This window comes from Parambassis ranga, chromosome 22, assembly GCF_900634625.1.
Source record: "Parambassis ranga chromosome 22, fParRan2.1, whole genome shotgun sequence".
Lineage (NCBI taxonomy): Eukaryota > Metazoa > Chordata > Actinopteri > Ambassidae > Parambassis > Parambassis ranga.
The window spans coordinates 502,681-517,699 of NC_041042.1; the positions used below are offsets into that span (position 1 = coordinate 502,681).

Here is a 15,019-nt window from a genome sequence, read left to right on the forward strand (position 1 = left end):
ACACAGACACACACACAGGCTGATTGTTGTTGAAGCAGCTCGGACTCTTCCTGTATCCTGGTGGAAGTGTGTGAAGAATGACAGGAAGTCAGAGGTCGCCACCATCAGGGGGGTGTTGTTGTCATGGTAACACACAGAGAACTCTTCCAGGAGAACTTCTGTCCCACAGGTCAAGTCAGATTACATTTCTACAGCTCATGTACAATCAGAGCTGTCTCTAGGCTCTTCACAGGGACCCAGAGGGGGCTGGAGAGGACAGGACTGTCCCCACAGTGCAGGCCTACAGCAGACTCCACACTAGAGTTTAGACTAGTTACACACCTTACTGACCAGAAAGGGTTAAAGAGGTGCTGTCTGCCTGACCAATCAGCAGCCGTTAGCAGCATGCTAGTGTGTATGGGCTAACTCAGCTTCAGCTGTCAGAGAGACCAGAGGACATCAGGCTGTTTACATTCAGCTCTGATACATGATCAATACTGGACCTGACCAGGCACTGCTGTTCATCCAGAGCGCCCCCTACAGGAGCTGGAGTTAATGTTCGCCCAGCGTCACTCTGAACACTAGAGGGCAGCAGCTCCCAGAAGGAGGAGGAGAAGAAGAAGAAGGAGGAGAAGAAGAAGAAGAAGAAGAAGAGGAGGAGGAGGAGGAGGAGGAGGAGGCGGAAGTTCAGGGTTTGTTGTCAGCAACAGTTGCTCTGGTCTTTTGTGGTTTTAGACGTTTGTTCGCTCTGTTTTCAGCCAAGATGGCGGAGCGGGAATTTTAAAAGCGGCTAGCTGAGGTTAGCTGCAGGCTAACGGCTTTCTGACGGCCAACAAAACAACTTATTTTAAAGCCTGAGTATGTCCACGGTGAACATGGCTCAGCCCTCCGGTCCGGTTCGGTCCTCCTGCAGCTCGGACACCGGGGACGTTTTAATCCGCTCCACACGCGTCCAGAGGCACGGAGCCGAAGAGGGGTCCGGGCCGGTCCAGATCACCGTCCAGAAGCTGCACAGCCCTCCCCGGGTCCAGCCTCATCGGGATGGGCTGCAGCGGGCGCCACAGAAAGCCGGTCCTCCACGCCGGGAAGCAGCGGACTGTGAGCCCGGTAAGAGATCCTTCATCCGGACTCCTGACAGGAAGAGTTTCAGCCTCAGGGATTAGACTCAAACAAAGTCCTTAGACTGAGCTGCTGAGGTGAACAGAGGATGAAGAGCTCTTTACCACTGACCTGAGAACAGGTTGATTCTGTTCTGAGCCAGTTTTATTCTTTAAATGTAAATGTGTCACCTCAAGATAGATGGAATCACACAAAACACATAGTCTGACAGAATCAAAAGTCTGATCAGCCTCAGCGGCTTATCGATAAGTCTGATCAGACTTATCAGACTTATCGATAAGTCTGATCAGCCTCAGCGGCTTATCGATAAGTCTGATCAGACTTTTGAGGCTGATCAGACTTATCGATAAGTCTGATAAGTCTGATCAGACTTATCGATAAGCCGCTGAGGCTGATCAGACTTTTGAGGCTGATCAGACTTATCAGACTTATTGATAAGTCTGATCAGCCTACAGTTGGAGTATTGGCCCACCTGTCAGTTGGACATGTTTGGAAGCAGCTTGTAATCTGCTCCTGTGTGTGGCTCCTGTGGCTCCTGTGCGTGGCCTCCTGTGGCTCCTGTGGCGTGGCCTCCTGTGGCTCCTGTGCGTGGCCTCCTGTGGCTCCTGTGGCTCCTGTGGCTCCTGTGGCGTGGCTCCTGTGGCAGACGGCTTCAGTCAGACTGGAACGCTTTCTTCAAGCTGCAGCTTTCAGATCTGCTGACATGTGGGGCTGAGATCTGGGTCTTACAGCTGTTCCCTTTCTAGTGGTCAGTTAACAACGTGTACTGTTAACATGATGCTTAGCTAGCGGGCAAGTGCAAGTTGAATAAACCTGTTCTCCAGGGACAGCCTGGTGTGTCAGCGACCCTCCACACTGCATGGTTAAGCCTTGAAAAGTTAACAAAATATAAGAGCCACACTTTTGTCTTTTATTATAAAGTCACTTACTCTAGAACTACACACAGCTGAAGTGTTGGTTTGTATGAAGGTTTAAATGATTGTGTCTACACAGACTCTTTTTGTCAGAAGATTGATTGTAAGTGTTCATGAACTAGTCTTCAGCTGGTCGAGTTGCACTGTGAGCTGACCACACCTCTGCTTCCATCTGCACGCTCAGGGCACGAGCTGCTGACGTCACGCTTCACTGCTGGAGGTCGAGGAGCCGTGCTGGCAGCTCTAAAACAACGGTGAGCTTCTCTGGAGCCTGTCGTCACACAGAGGGAGCTGTAGAGTTCCACTCAGGGATCAGCAGGGATTTCTTTTACAACATTAGTGTCAGAATGTCATACTTTGGTCTTGTTAGGTTCACAAATGTTTTTCATAAACAGTACATAGATGTTATAATAAAAGCAATCAGCACCCAGTGTCCCCAGATGGCTGTGAACTAATCTACCACAGATGATTAGTTCAGCCTTGGTATTCAGATCCTGTCTCATCCCTGCTTCTGTGCTCAGGTCCCACAGTGCCCCCCACAGAAGGGAAGTCCCTGTACAACTGTTTGACCCACTTCAGGCCTCTGTGAAATGCCAGGACCCTCCTGGTCTGAGCTCCCAGGATGCATCTGATGTGGCGCTGGTCCAGACAGGGCCAGCACTGGTTTCTGGGCACCAGGGAGAAACCAGCAACACACCTGCTGCTGCTGCTGTCATCAAGGTGAACCTGCGGTCCCCTCAGCAGGACGGGCTGACACAGTTCAGAGGGTTACCATGGAAACTGTTTGTGTTTGCAGGTGTGTGTTCAGGCTCCATCAGACATGGAGGCTCGAGTGTCTCGGCTGGCAGACGGAGTTCAGAAGCTGCTGGAAGCTGACAGGTACACACACATAACACACATGAACAACTGGACACACAAAGGACACCCGATGGAGCCGCGCAGCTGGACCCGCTAAAACAACCTTACATACTACGGCACTGTGAGGATTTCATGCACTGGTATCTAACTTCTTCCTGCTTGTCATCAGAGGGTGGAACCAGGCGCTGCAGCAGATGAAGACACTGCAGAGCCGACAGCTACAGCTGCAGGTAAACACTCAGTGGATTAGGGGCGTCCTCACTGCCTGCTGGGAGCTCATTTCCTCTCCTTCCATCTAAACAGAGCCAGCTCCTGGAGTCAAACCTCAAGACAGTAGGAGGCCACGCCCCCACAGCCTCTGACCTCACAGCTTCAGGTCAACCAGGCCGCCTGCAGGCCACACACCTGACACATACAGGTAAACAAACGCAAGCATACACACAATTAATCCCGAAAAGCGGTGGCGGTGTGGTGTAAACACAGAAACAAAACCAACAATAAAAATACCTTTATGGATACACCTACGCTCGTCGCCATGCGGACTGAGGTCACTCGTTTGTAGCCATGAATGTGCGGTTTGTGTGGAGGAGCAGGACAAAGAAACGCACCTGGAGCCGAGAGGGTTTTAAATGTCTGCAACCAGCAGGTGGCAGCAGCCTCCCTCTCTCTGCAGATTGCTGTGATGATGTGCAGCAGACGTGTGTGTGCGTCACATGTAACAGTGGGAAGAACCTTTCTTCTCTGCATCATCACATGTTTCCCACCCACACTGGACCCGCATCAATTTTCCCATAGGAGTACAGAGCATGAAATCTCCACAGTGCTGCACTCTGTGCTCACAATTCAATTCACACAGCACCTTTTACAGTTAACACAGACCCCCCCCCAGCACACACACACATACAGGTGTACCACAGGGCAGTGTGCTGAGCCCAGTCCTCTATCACCTCTTCACCCACAGCTGCAGGCCGTCCATGGATCCACTTCATGGACGGCGGAGGTACAGCACCTGGCTGCATGGTGCACAGACACCATGGACACAGTTTGCCCTCCTGTCGTCTGCCTGAGGATCAACCTTTCCTCCAGTGCCGTCTCCTTACTGAACTCTGCCCCTTGTTAACCTCTGCCGCCCTCCACACCGCTACAAATCCTCGCCCCACTGACCTGCTCTGTGTTTACTCACACAAGTCTTATACTGACTGACACACTAGACTGAATTTCTGCACTAGTTCTGCTCACATGACTGTTAACGTAGGTAGCTTACTGCGTATCATGTGGTGAACCATTGCACTGGTGATTTATAAGTTAATATAACATTTATTTATATCCATTTGTAAATTACGTTCATAGTCTCCGCCTATGTTGGATATACATCTGTATAGTATGTTCATACAGTACTTCCCACTGTGTGTGATGTCTGTAGCACAGCCATCGGATTATGTGTGTGGTAAACTCAGCAGTATCATTTACTTATTGCACTTCCTGTTAGATGTCAAACTGCATTTTGTTGCGTTGCACCTGCACACGTGTAATTACATAAACTTGAATCTAATCTAATGCTTTTACTCTGACAGGAAGCAGCCAGCAGCAGAGTTTCTCAGCAAACACCATGGAAACCAGTCCAGTTGCCATGGAAACGTGCTGCCGTGACCCATGGCCAAAGCAAAGCAGGTGAGGTGGACTGAGAGCTAAAGTAGTCACCATTAGGTCAGACCACAACACCGCCCGCTGTAACGTTCCTTCCATCAAACCTGCCGTGACGTCACTGCCGCCATGTTGGCAGGGTCTGAGGCCGCCTATAGTCAGGGTTAGGTGGGAGCAGGAAGCTCGTCCTGTAAGTCAGCACCTCAGCTCGTGCCTTTAATTAGGCAAAATTTCATAAAGTGACACATCCTGCCTCAGCGCTGGAGGTAGCTGATTGGTTCCCCATCAGACTAAATGTGATCCAGACTGAGCGCTGGAGATGTGGAGCAGACGGTCTGGACTGAACGCTGCTGTGTGTGTGCTGTAATTTGCATAATCATTCATAGAGAGTGTGAGCTGAGCAGTGTGGGGGTGAACAAGGCTGCAGCTCATCATGCATTCAGGAGCTTCCTCCTCGCAGTGCAGTTGCTAGGCATGTTTCCATAGCAACACAGGCATCTCTCTAGCAGAGTGTGTGTGTGTGTGTGCAGCTGGCGCTGATCCAAACAGCCGACACTAAAGCCTTGCCTGAAGGTTTTGGTTGGTAACATAGACTTTACATTTTCCCATGATGCATCAGTGTACCCACAGAGGGGGAGGGAAGGGGGTGGGAGAAAACTGCCTAGCAACACAGAAATCTGTGCAGCAACACACTGTGTGTTATTGTGTTTCATTATTTAAACCATGACAGTGTTATTCACAGGAGTAATACTGAGGAAACATTTTTAGAACATTAATTAGGTCCTTCAGGACATATAGATTGATGATATTTATATAATTTGATAACCTGGAGCTGCTGTTTGCTCCTCATGAGGAGGAGGAGGGCAACAAGTGGCATGATGTGGTTGGAATCTGCAGGAGGAGGGGTAGTGATGTCACTTACTCTACCACGTGGCATTCCTCAGCTTCCCTGGGAGTGATGTATGCAGGGGAAACGCAGACTGCCTCCTCCTCCTTCACAGCCTCTGTCTCTGCAGCACAACGCTGAGCTTCAGCATCAGCAGCAGCAGCAGAGGAGGAACAATAACCTGAGCGGAGACACTGCAGCCTGTCCGTCCGTCCTGAATTCTCTGGTGAAAGCAGCTCCGTGCAGGAGGCAGAGAGGGGAAGATGTCCTCCCCGCAGGTCTCCTCATCCCGCAGACAGTCTTGTTATCTGTGCGACCTGCCCCGCATGCCCTGGGCCATGATCTGGGACTTTACGGAACCTGTTTGTCGGGGATGCGTCAATTACGAGGGTGCGGACAGGATTGAGTTTGTAATTGAGACCGCCCGACACCTGAAGCGGGCACATGGCTTCCAGGAGGGAAGATCTCCCGCAGGTGGACCTCCGCCACCACCTCCACAACCAGCGGTGGCAAAAAGCCAGGTGTTGTTACTGACTGGGAAAGATTCAGGACAGCTGAACCACCATCAGGCAGACGGACCAGGAAAGTCTCAGCAGCCTGGTTTAGACCGGTATTTGCACGGAACAGACAACCGGGCTCGGTTTGACTACAGTGGGCCTAGCAGCAGCAGCAGCAGGCTGCCCAATGGACTCGGTGGAGTCAACGGGTTCAAACTGGACGATGGACCACCTGAGCTGAACCGACAGAGCCCAAACTCACGGGGCAGGAGTCACACAGGGCTTGTGTCAACCGCGGGACAGATGAATGTGCCACCAAACCTGCTGCCTCAGACCTTGCTGAATGGACCGGCTGCACATGGCCTGGCAGGCAGAGCCCCCCATCAGAATATGGGCAGTGGCTCTACGGCCAGCCAGATGGGGATGTCTGAACCAGGCGGAAAGCGCCCCGCCTCTGTGTCCAGCACAGACCAGGAGCGTGAACTGAAAGAGAAGCAGAGGAACGCAGAGGTTCTGGCCGAGCTGAGCGAGAGCCTCCGGAACCGGCAGGAGGAGTGGACAAGCAAACCGAAAACAGTGCGGGACACACTGGTCACTCTGTCTAGCTGCACCCCATTCGACGTCCGCTTCAAGAAGGACCACGGGCTGATTGGTAGGGTGTTCGCCTTTGACGCAGTGTCTAAACCCGGCATGGACTACGAGCTGAAGATATTCATCGAGTACCCGAGCGGATCCGGGAATGTGTTCTCCAGCGCGTCAGGAGTGGCCAAGCAGATGTACCAGGACTGCATGAAGGACTTCAGCAGGGGTTTGTCCTCTGGGTTCAAATATCTGGAGTATGAGAAGAAGCATGGTTCTGGGGACTGGCGTCTGCTAGGGGATTTATTGCCGGAATCTTTGCGCTTTTTTAAGGAGGGTCTGGGAGCAGACATGCTGCCACAGCCCTATATTGATGGCAGCTACCCACTACTACCCACCACCCTGCTGCCCCCTGGCCGCTCCTCAGCTTTAGGCAGTGGGAACAGCAGCTCCAAACCTGGAGTGAGGAAGAGGAAAGCGTCCCCGGAGCCGGATTCTGGGGAGGGTGGCCTGAAGCTGACGGAGGAGCAGCAGAGGCAGCAGTGGATCAACAGCCAGACCGAAGCCCTCAAACTCTCCATGGCTGTGGGCTCCTTCAGTGGGCCTCCGCTCAACCTGCCTTCTGGCCATGCCACACCCCCAGAGTCTGCCACTCCTTCGCAGAATGGACAGTCGCCGATGACTGCGCTCATGTCAGTCGCAGACACCATTGGGAATGCGCACTCTCCCAGTAAGGACAGAGACTCTGTACACTCCACCACTTCCTCCAGACACAACAGCAGCAGTCCGGTGTCCCCCGCCTCCCTCTCCAGCCAGAGACGCCTATCCTCCCGCAATGGAGACCTTGGCTTGTCCGTGCCGTCGCAGTCTGCGGGAGGTATGGACCAGGTGCACACGCAGAATGTGCCCGACTCGCCGATGGCTAACAGTGGGCCCTTGTGCTGCACGATCTGCCATGAACGCTTGGAGGACACACATTTTGTCCAGTGTCCCTCCGTCTCCAATCACAAATTTTGCTTCCCCTGCTCCAGAGAAAGCATCAAGTCCCAGGGCGCTTCAGGGGAGGTGTACTGCCCCAGCGGGGAGAAGTGCCCACTGGTTGGCTCCAACGTGCCCTGGGCGTTCATGCAGGGAGAGATCGCCACCATCCTGGCTGGAGATGTGAAGGTAAAAAAGGAGAGAGACCCCTGAGGAGGAAGACACTAAAGACGATGTGAACAGTCGGTCTGCTGGTTCTGTCCTGTCAGATTATGACTGAATACATTTGAAAACATTTAAAGGTGAAACGTGTGATAGGAAATCATTTTTAACGTCTTCAGCCATTTTTCATGTAAAAGTCTTTTAAGGTGATATTTGGACCGTGAAGGAGTGATAACCATCATTTAAAATTCCGGATCAGTCCTTCAAATGTTCAAAGTAATTTCCCATCAGGATGGATCTGCTGAACGTAACTGCAGCCCGTGTCAATGTAGCACAGTCAAGACAAAGGATGAGGAGCAGCCTGTCTTTACAGGGTTAAGGATGAGGATGAGGAGCAGCCTGTCTTTACAGGGTTAAGGATGAGGACGCTGTGAGTGATTTCATTTTGAAACTCTTCAAACTGATGTCCTGCTGTGTAAAAACCACAGGTCAGGATCAGGTGAATCGTGTTCACTGAGGTCTAAAGATGAAAGATCTTCCTTCATAAACTCCTTTTACTGTAACGAGAGTCACTCCTTCAGAAAGTCCTGGCACCTGACACCTGTCAGTGTTAATCAGTGTCTTGTTCTGATTTCACATTATATATATTCGGCCGCGGTCAGAATGAAGGAGACGTGTGATGTCATTGATCGTCGGTAACTTCAGGCTGTCTTCCATTCCAAAGTGAACAGCTTCCTTTAATAACAAGCAGACCATGATCTTAGTGTCTCCTCAGTATGTCTATTGTAAAGTGAGCTGAAGTGTTTGAGGGTTAGTTTGTCGGTGAAATGTTTCTGAGGAGATTCTCAGCGTGACGTCATTTATAAGAACAAATGTCACAAATCAGCTGATTCTATGAAATGAACTGTGTGTGGTTAGAATTAAAAGTGAAGAATGTGACTGTCTGCGTACAGCGATGACTGAACAGTCTGTCAGTCACTGGTTAGGCACAGCTGATCTCTAATGGATCAATAACCTCATGTTTATTGAGGGTTCTCACAGTTATTGATCATTACAGTTAGATTAACTTCACTGTAAGCTTTGTTGTAAATGTTGCATCCTGAACAGACTGAAATATGAAAATGCTGAATATATTCTCTGAGTGGCTTCCTGATGGGGTGGTTACCGTGGAGACGCACAGTTTAACATGTTTGTAGGTGTTTGTGTTGTCGTGGAGGTGACAATGATGTGATGTGTTCACAGACGTCATAATCACATTATACACAACAGCGTTTTTACATTTTTTATGGAGATAGATTGTTTTTGTATGTTTTTATTGATGATGATGAATTTTTTTTTAGGTTTTTTTTTTTTTTACAAAATAAAGACTTTGTTTTTCTTCAGCTTCTCCGTGTTTGTTGTTTATTGGCCTCGGCTCTGAATCCTGAAATGAAAATGATGATTCGTGATGTGCCTCAGTGACTTCATGTTCTGTCGTTGTTCTGCTGAGCTTTAGCTCCGGGTGTCGTTTTATCTGTGTGGAATTAGTTTGAACTGAAGCTGTCGGCTCTGACACTTGACCTCCAGGGTACCTTGTTACTCAGGGTCGCCAGCGCCCCCTGCTGTAGTTCCTGTGTGATTTCTGTGGCTGTGTAGAAGACACTGTTCAAAACGTTTGGTATTTTTGCAGACAGACATGTCAACAGCCCCGTCATCTTGTTTAAAAAACCTTTATTGAACGGTAACCAGATAATATTGAGATGAGCAGTGTGAGCTCCCCCTGGTGGCCTTGAGATGTGGCAGCGTAACAATCATGCGATGTGTTGGCATAAGACTAATGAACATCAAGCAGTATCTGCTGCTTTAAAGGCTACAGCCAACAGAACAATCCTATCCAGGCCAACACAGTGTCCTCACACACTTCAGTGTGATTCTGCACATTAGCATGCACACAACAAGCTGCTGCACTGAGCCAAGGGCACCTTAACATCACTGTCCACACTCACACTGAGTCCAGGTGTGCTGTTGCTCAGATCTGCACAAACCAAAGCTGCTGCTCAGACAGTGTGACGCTTGTCTCCTGTCGTCTGACTGGTCCTGCAGCAGGCGTCGGTTCTTCTCTGCTGGGTCCTGGTTGGTCACTGTGTGGGAGATATTTATCTGTGATGCAGTGAAGTCTTAGACCTGCTTCACCTCCTCTTCGCTGCTGGCAGTTTGATCCTCAGTGTAACATTTTAACACAGAAGTGAAGGCAAAGAGGCGGAGCTGAAGCAGCCACGCCCATATTTGGATTATTTGGGGAGTGATGCAGGAGTCAGGTGCTGCTGAGTTGATTCTGTTCCCAGTCAACTGTTCTCCTCAGGGCGGCAGGAATGAGTCCTGAAACGCTGCAGTGTGTCAGGCTGTTAGCAGTTCCTGTGCCTACATGCATTCTTGTAATTTTTGAATGTGTGTGTTTGGAATCAGATGGCACACCAGATTCTTAGCTGACATCCGGATGCATGTGTAGCTCAGCTTGTCCACGTGCAACATTCGTGTTTGTTGTTTGTGATGCAGCTTTATCTGTTTTTTTTGTCTGCACATCCTCTTCCACTGTTGCCATGGTTACCTCCCAGCTGAACACAATGTATCAGGAATGTGCGCCCGGAACAAAGACAGAGAGTCGAGGTGGCAGGTTGTCTGTTTGTGACCTCAGGTGAAGAGAGGAGGTTTATTTAACCCCCTCCTCTCAGGGCTGTGAAGCTTCACTCCTCCATCTACGTACCTGCTCACTATCACCATGGGAACCCACTGAGGTGTTGCTTAGCAACAGTGGCGGCAGACACTCTGCAGGAGCTACTAAATGACAAAGCAGGAGCTACACACACACACCAGCATTTACAATAAGCATGGAACAGGATGTGCTCAGATTCTGCAGATCTGATTGGTTGTGGAGGTTGATTCCACCTCGTGTCTTTAGCTGGAGCGTTGATGAATGATGAGACGAGAGCAGCGATGGTGTGACATGGTGTGTGTCCTTATTTGTCTGGCAGCTGCTCTGTTTAGATCAGCTGAGTAACTACACAACCAGAGATTTATCCAGCTGTGACTCTGACCTGGCTGGGAGGTGACGATGGCGGCCATTTTATTCACACCCATCATCTAAACACACACACACACTTTTTCCTCTCTCTCTGTCCCCCCCCCCCCCCCGTCTCTCCTGTCTCTCTCTCTCCCTCCTCTCTCTCCCTCCTCTCTGTCTCTCTCTCTCTTTCTCTCTCTCTCTCCCCCTCTCTCTCTCTGTCTCCCCCCCCCCCCCCCCGTCTCTCCTGTCTCTCTCTCTCCCCCTCTCTCCCTCCTCTCTGTCTCTCTCTCTCTTTCTCTGTCTTCTCCCCCCCTCTGTCCTGTCTCTCTCTCTCTCTCCCTCCTCTCTCCTTCCTCTCTGTCTCTCTCTCTCTTTCTCTGTCTTCTCTCCCCCCTCTCTCCCCTCTCTGTCTCTCTCTCACCCCCTCTCTCCCCTCTCTGTCTCTCTCTCTCTCCCCCCCTCTCTCCTCTCTCTCTCTCCTCCCTCTCTCCCCTCTCTGTCCCTCTCTCTCTCACCCCCTCTCTCCCCTCTCTGTCTCTCTCTCTCTCCCCCCTCTCTCCCCTCTCTGTCTCTCTCTCTCCCCCCTCTCTCCTCTCTCTCTCTCCTCCCTCTCTCCCCTCTCTGTCCCTCTCTCTCTCACCCCCTCTCTCCCCTCTCTGTCTCTCTCTCTCTCCCCCCTCTCTCCCCTCTCTGTCTCTCTCTCTCTCCCCCCTCTCTCCCCTCTCTGTCTCTGTCCCCCCCACAGACTGACCTTCCTCTGCAGCCTTGGACTGCTGCTGACTGGTCTTAGTGATGCTGACTTACTTGCTAATGCAGACAAACTGCTGCTAATAGCTGGAGACAACAGGAAGCTGACTGCAGTTCACTTAGTGGCCCACAGGGTGACTGTCGTTGAGGGGCTTCTGATGATGTAATGTTTAGACCCCCCCCCCCCATGACCCTGTAGGACAAGCGGGTTCAGAAGATGGATGGATGTTAAGAACAGTTTTATTCATACCTTGTGGAACGATGCCTGCACAGATCATGTCACCAAGTGAAAGCTGTGTGCAGGTTTTCTGAGCCGCCAGTGCAGAGTCTCACAGCACTCTGCTGACCTCTAGTGGCTCTGATAAACATCACAGGTGGATCCTGTTTCATGTTGTTCAACTGTCTCTTTGGGGTTTTTTGGTTGATTCAGGGATGGCCGGATTCTCAGAGGTGCCAGTGACAGGCTGGAGACCAGAGCCAGTGAGCTGCTGATGGAGATGGGAGGGATGAACCCTGAGGTGAAGGTGAGCACACAACAAAACACGGGCCATGGTTGACCTGGGAGACAGCTCAGGCCCACAGACCCACAGTCTGTGCTGAGGGTGAATGTCTCTGAATGTCTCCAACAGAACCAGTCAAGTCAAACCAGGCACCAACAGAACCAGCACCAACAGAACCAGTCAAGTCAAACCAGGCACCAACAGACCCAGCACCAACAGAACCAGTCAAGTCAAACCAGGAACCAACAGACCCAGCACCAACAAAAGCACTTCCCATTCCAACATTCCCACTCTCAACAAAACCTCTCCCAGTCCCACCAAAACCAGACCCAGCAGTCCCAGTCTGTACTGGTCCAGAGAAGGCCTGTGGTCCCATCCATGTTGGAGGAGGCAGGTCAGGTTCTCCGCCATGTTCGAAGGCAGAAGAAACTGCTGGAGGAGAATTTGGAGACTCTGCTGAGAGCTGAGACCGGAGGGGTCCTACACTGCCAGCTGGAAGCACTGGCTACTAACAGGTAGTCTTTAGCCCTAGCTAATGCTAATGCACTTAGAGTGGCTCTTTCTATGCTAACATGTTGGTAAGGCTAATGGGTAAGCTGACCTTTTGGTTAAGTAATAAATTGCTTTAAACCTGTTGATGGTTAGCTTACACAGCTCTTATTGACGAGGTCAGTCAGTAAAGACTCAGTGGTAATTGAATTATTAATTTTTAGGGTTACGATCACTGTGCTGTTTATCAGAGGTGAACTGTAGTGTGCACCCTGACAGGACGAGTCATGTGTCCAGGAAAAAAAACATTAAAACACAAACTGGCTTCACTGGAGACTGAGTCTCACATCATTCACTGTCAGTGCCGTGTCCTCTGCAGGGACTGCACTCAGGAGGTCCGCATCAAGAAGACAGTGGACGCCTGGATCAACACGTTAGCCAGAGACATCAAGGTGAGCTCCAGCTGACCCCACACCTGGATAGACTGTAAGCCGTGTACTCACCACTGTCCTCCCCATCCTTCTCAGGCTGAGATGTCCTCACAGGACGCCGCGGACGCTGTGGTGACATCACAACACGCAGCTGGGGTGAGCTCCACCCAAATAAGAAGGGGCAAACCAATGAGCAGGCCCAGAGGAGCAGGAACTGGGGCGAGGGCAGGGAGAGGGAGCAGAGGACCTACAGCTGCGCACAGACTGGTCAGGCCAGAGTCTCACACAGTGATTGATTTGATGGATCTGATCGGTCACATTCAGGCAGTCCTTCCTCTGTGTAGCTGCAGGAGGCGGAGCCTGACGGAGTGGCCGGTAGACTGACAGACAGCAAGCAGGTGGTGGTGGAAGGAGAGTCATACCTGACCCACCTGTATGGCAGAGCCCCGTACGAAGGTCTGAGGCGGACCCTGAAGAAGAGTCCGTACCTTCACTTCAGCTCACCTGCCTCGCCCCTGAGCAGGAAGCCCCGCCCCCGACTTGTAGAGAGCGTCCAAGGTCAGAGAATGTTCGGCTGTGGTGTCCGTCATCAAACTATCAGAGCTTCTGATCGGTCCGTCTGTGTACAGGTGTAAAGCTGAAGTCCTGTAAGACTCAGACCAGCATCTCATCTGGACCACCTCAGCACCTTTTCAGCTCGGGTGGTCCCGCCCACTTAACCACCACCCGTCCTGTTTCTGTGGCGATTCCTCTGGGTCCTCCCAGGATGGATTCTTCCTCCAGGGCTGGGCTGCTTCAGGAAGTGGTTTTACTACCTGAAGTGCCTCCAGTTACAGAGGATGATGGAGCATCTGGGCAACAGGTAAGCTGCACCTGTCCTCCACGTCTGATGCTGTAACCATGGCAACTAATGGCAAGAACCGATTTCGGGTGGAGAGAGCACTGACATCTCTTTGCGTTGACAGAGGCAGCAGCTGGATGCAGATGAAGCAGCAGTGACTCCACCAGCTCCGATGCCAGCTCCTCCTCCATCTGCTCCACCTCCTCCCCACACTGTTGACATCATCAACATGGAGAGTGAGAAAGGGGTGGAGGAGGAAGAGAACATCCTTCCTGGAACTGACGTCCTCTCAGCTGTTGATGTTGTCCAGGTAACATTCCTCTCTCCTCCTCGTCCTCCTCGTCCTCAGGTTGTCTTCAGGGAGTCTCCAGGTGCTCCTGCTGGTGAACGGCACTGATCACTCTCTGTCTTATGTCCTCAGGAGGAGACCAGTGTGCCGGGTGAGGAGGCTGTGGAGTTGGATGGAGGTCCATCTCCTCCTCCTGTCCTGTACCAGGGCCCACTCTTCCCTCCACAGGCACCTTGTGCCCTTCCCGCCCAGGATCCCGTCCTGCGTCTCAACCAGCGGAGCGTCCTGGAGAACCGGCTGGTGGAATGGTGAGAATCTGGACTGGGCTGGATCTGACAACCTGGTGTAGCTCTGTTCTACTTCGGTCTGTTTCCCTTCAGGGTGGAGCAGCAGCTCATGGCACAGATGATCTCAGACATACACCGCCCCCCACCACCTGACCCTGCCCAGAATCACTCCTCTGACCAATCGCAGCTCGAGGAGCGCAGCGTCACCTCAGACATCGGTAAGTGGACAAGCTTCTCATCTCTGTCCTCCACCGCTCCTCTGCTCCTGCTCCTCCTTCTCTCTGTGACTATGCTGTGTGTGCAGTGGAGGCAGCAGGTGGTGGAGGTCTGCAGCTGTTTGTGGACTCCAGTCTGTCAGTGGACTCTGAGTTAATCAGGGAGCTGGTTAACGAGGTTCTGACTGAGACCATCACGCTGATGCTCGGTCAGAGAGACACACGAGACACTGAACCAGAAGAAGGACTTGAACCAGCAGCAGCAGAACCAGCAGCACCAGAACCAGCAGCACCAGAACCAGCAGCACCAGAACCAGCAGCAGCAGAACCAGCAGCACCAGAACCAGCAGCACCAGAACCAGCAGCACCAGAACCAGCAGCACTAGAACCAGCAGCATATCAAGAGGTATAGAAACCAGGAGGTAAAGTCTTAGCCTGCGGCCCCCCTCTTGTGTCACCTGGCTAACTGCTGGCTCTGTTCCAGGCCACACGGGTCTCCACACCAGTACCCACCCCGCCCCCCAGCCTAGCTCCTCCCAGCAGAGAGGCCACACCAATAAT

General features: G+C 51.7%; 2 protein-coding genes across 2 annotated transcripts in view; both read left to right on the forward strand.

Annotated features, from left to right (window-relative positions):
• The first annotated feature begins 660 nt into the window (after nt 1-660).
• The window catches only part of LOC114427878 (protein TALPID3-like), a 20,002-nt gene continuing 5,643 nt past the window's right edge, over nt 661-15,019 (forward strand). The window contains exons 1-18 of the mRNA XM_028396099.1: nt 661-1,086; nt 2,197-2,266; nt 2,534-2,732; nt 2,809-2,891; nt 3,040-3,100; nt 3,174-3,288; nt 4,445-4,541; nt 11,837-11,930; nt 12,036-12,421; nt 12,775-12,847; nt 12,923-13,093; nt 13,171-13,384; nt 13,456-13,688; nt 13,792-13,977; nt 14,089-14,264; nt 14,337-14,461; nt 14,548-14,864; nt 14,943-15,019. The exon at nt 14,943-15,019 is cut by the window's right edge and continues 65 nt beyond it. Of these exons, the coding sequence (XP_028251900.1) occupies nt 840-1,086; nt 2,197-2,266; nt 2,534-2,732; nt 2,809-2,891; nt 3,040-3,100; nt 3,174-3,288; nt 4,445-4,541; nt 11,837-11,930; nt 12,036-12,421; nt 12,775-12,847; nt 12,923-13,093; nt 13,171-13,384; nt 13,456-13,688; nt 13,792-13,977; nt 14,089-14,264; nt 14,337-14,461; nt 14,548-14,864; nt 14,943-15,019 (2,924 nt within the window). The 5' untranslated portion in view covers nt 661-839. The remainder of the gene's footprint in view (nt 1,087-2,196; nt 2,267-2,533; nt 2,733-2,808; nt 2,892-3,039; nt 3,101-3,173; nt 3,289-4,444; nt 4,542-11,836; nt 11,931-12,035; nt 12,422-12,774; nt 12,848-12,922; nt 13,094-13,170; nt 13,385-13,455; nt 13,689-13,791; nt 13,978-14,088; nt 14,265-14,336; nt 14,462-14,547; nt 14,865-14,942) is intronic.
• LOC114427886 (interferon regulatory factor 2-binding protein-like) lies at nt 5,573-7,667 on the forward strand. The gene has a single exon (XM_028396112.1). It carries the CDS (start codon nt 5,664-5,666, stop codon nt 7,665-7,667), a length of 2,004 nt encoding a protein of 667 aa, XP_028251913.1. The 5' UTR covers nt 5,573-5,663.

Excerpts from the sequence above, each read along its gene's own strand:
- LOC114427886 (XM_028396112.1), top strand. The coding sequence starts at position 5,664 with ATGTCCTCCCCGCAGGTCTCCTCATCCCGCAGACAGTCTTGTTATCTG.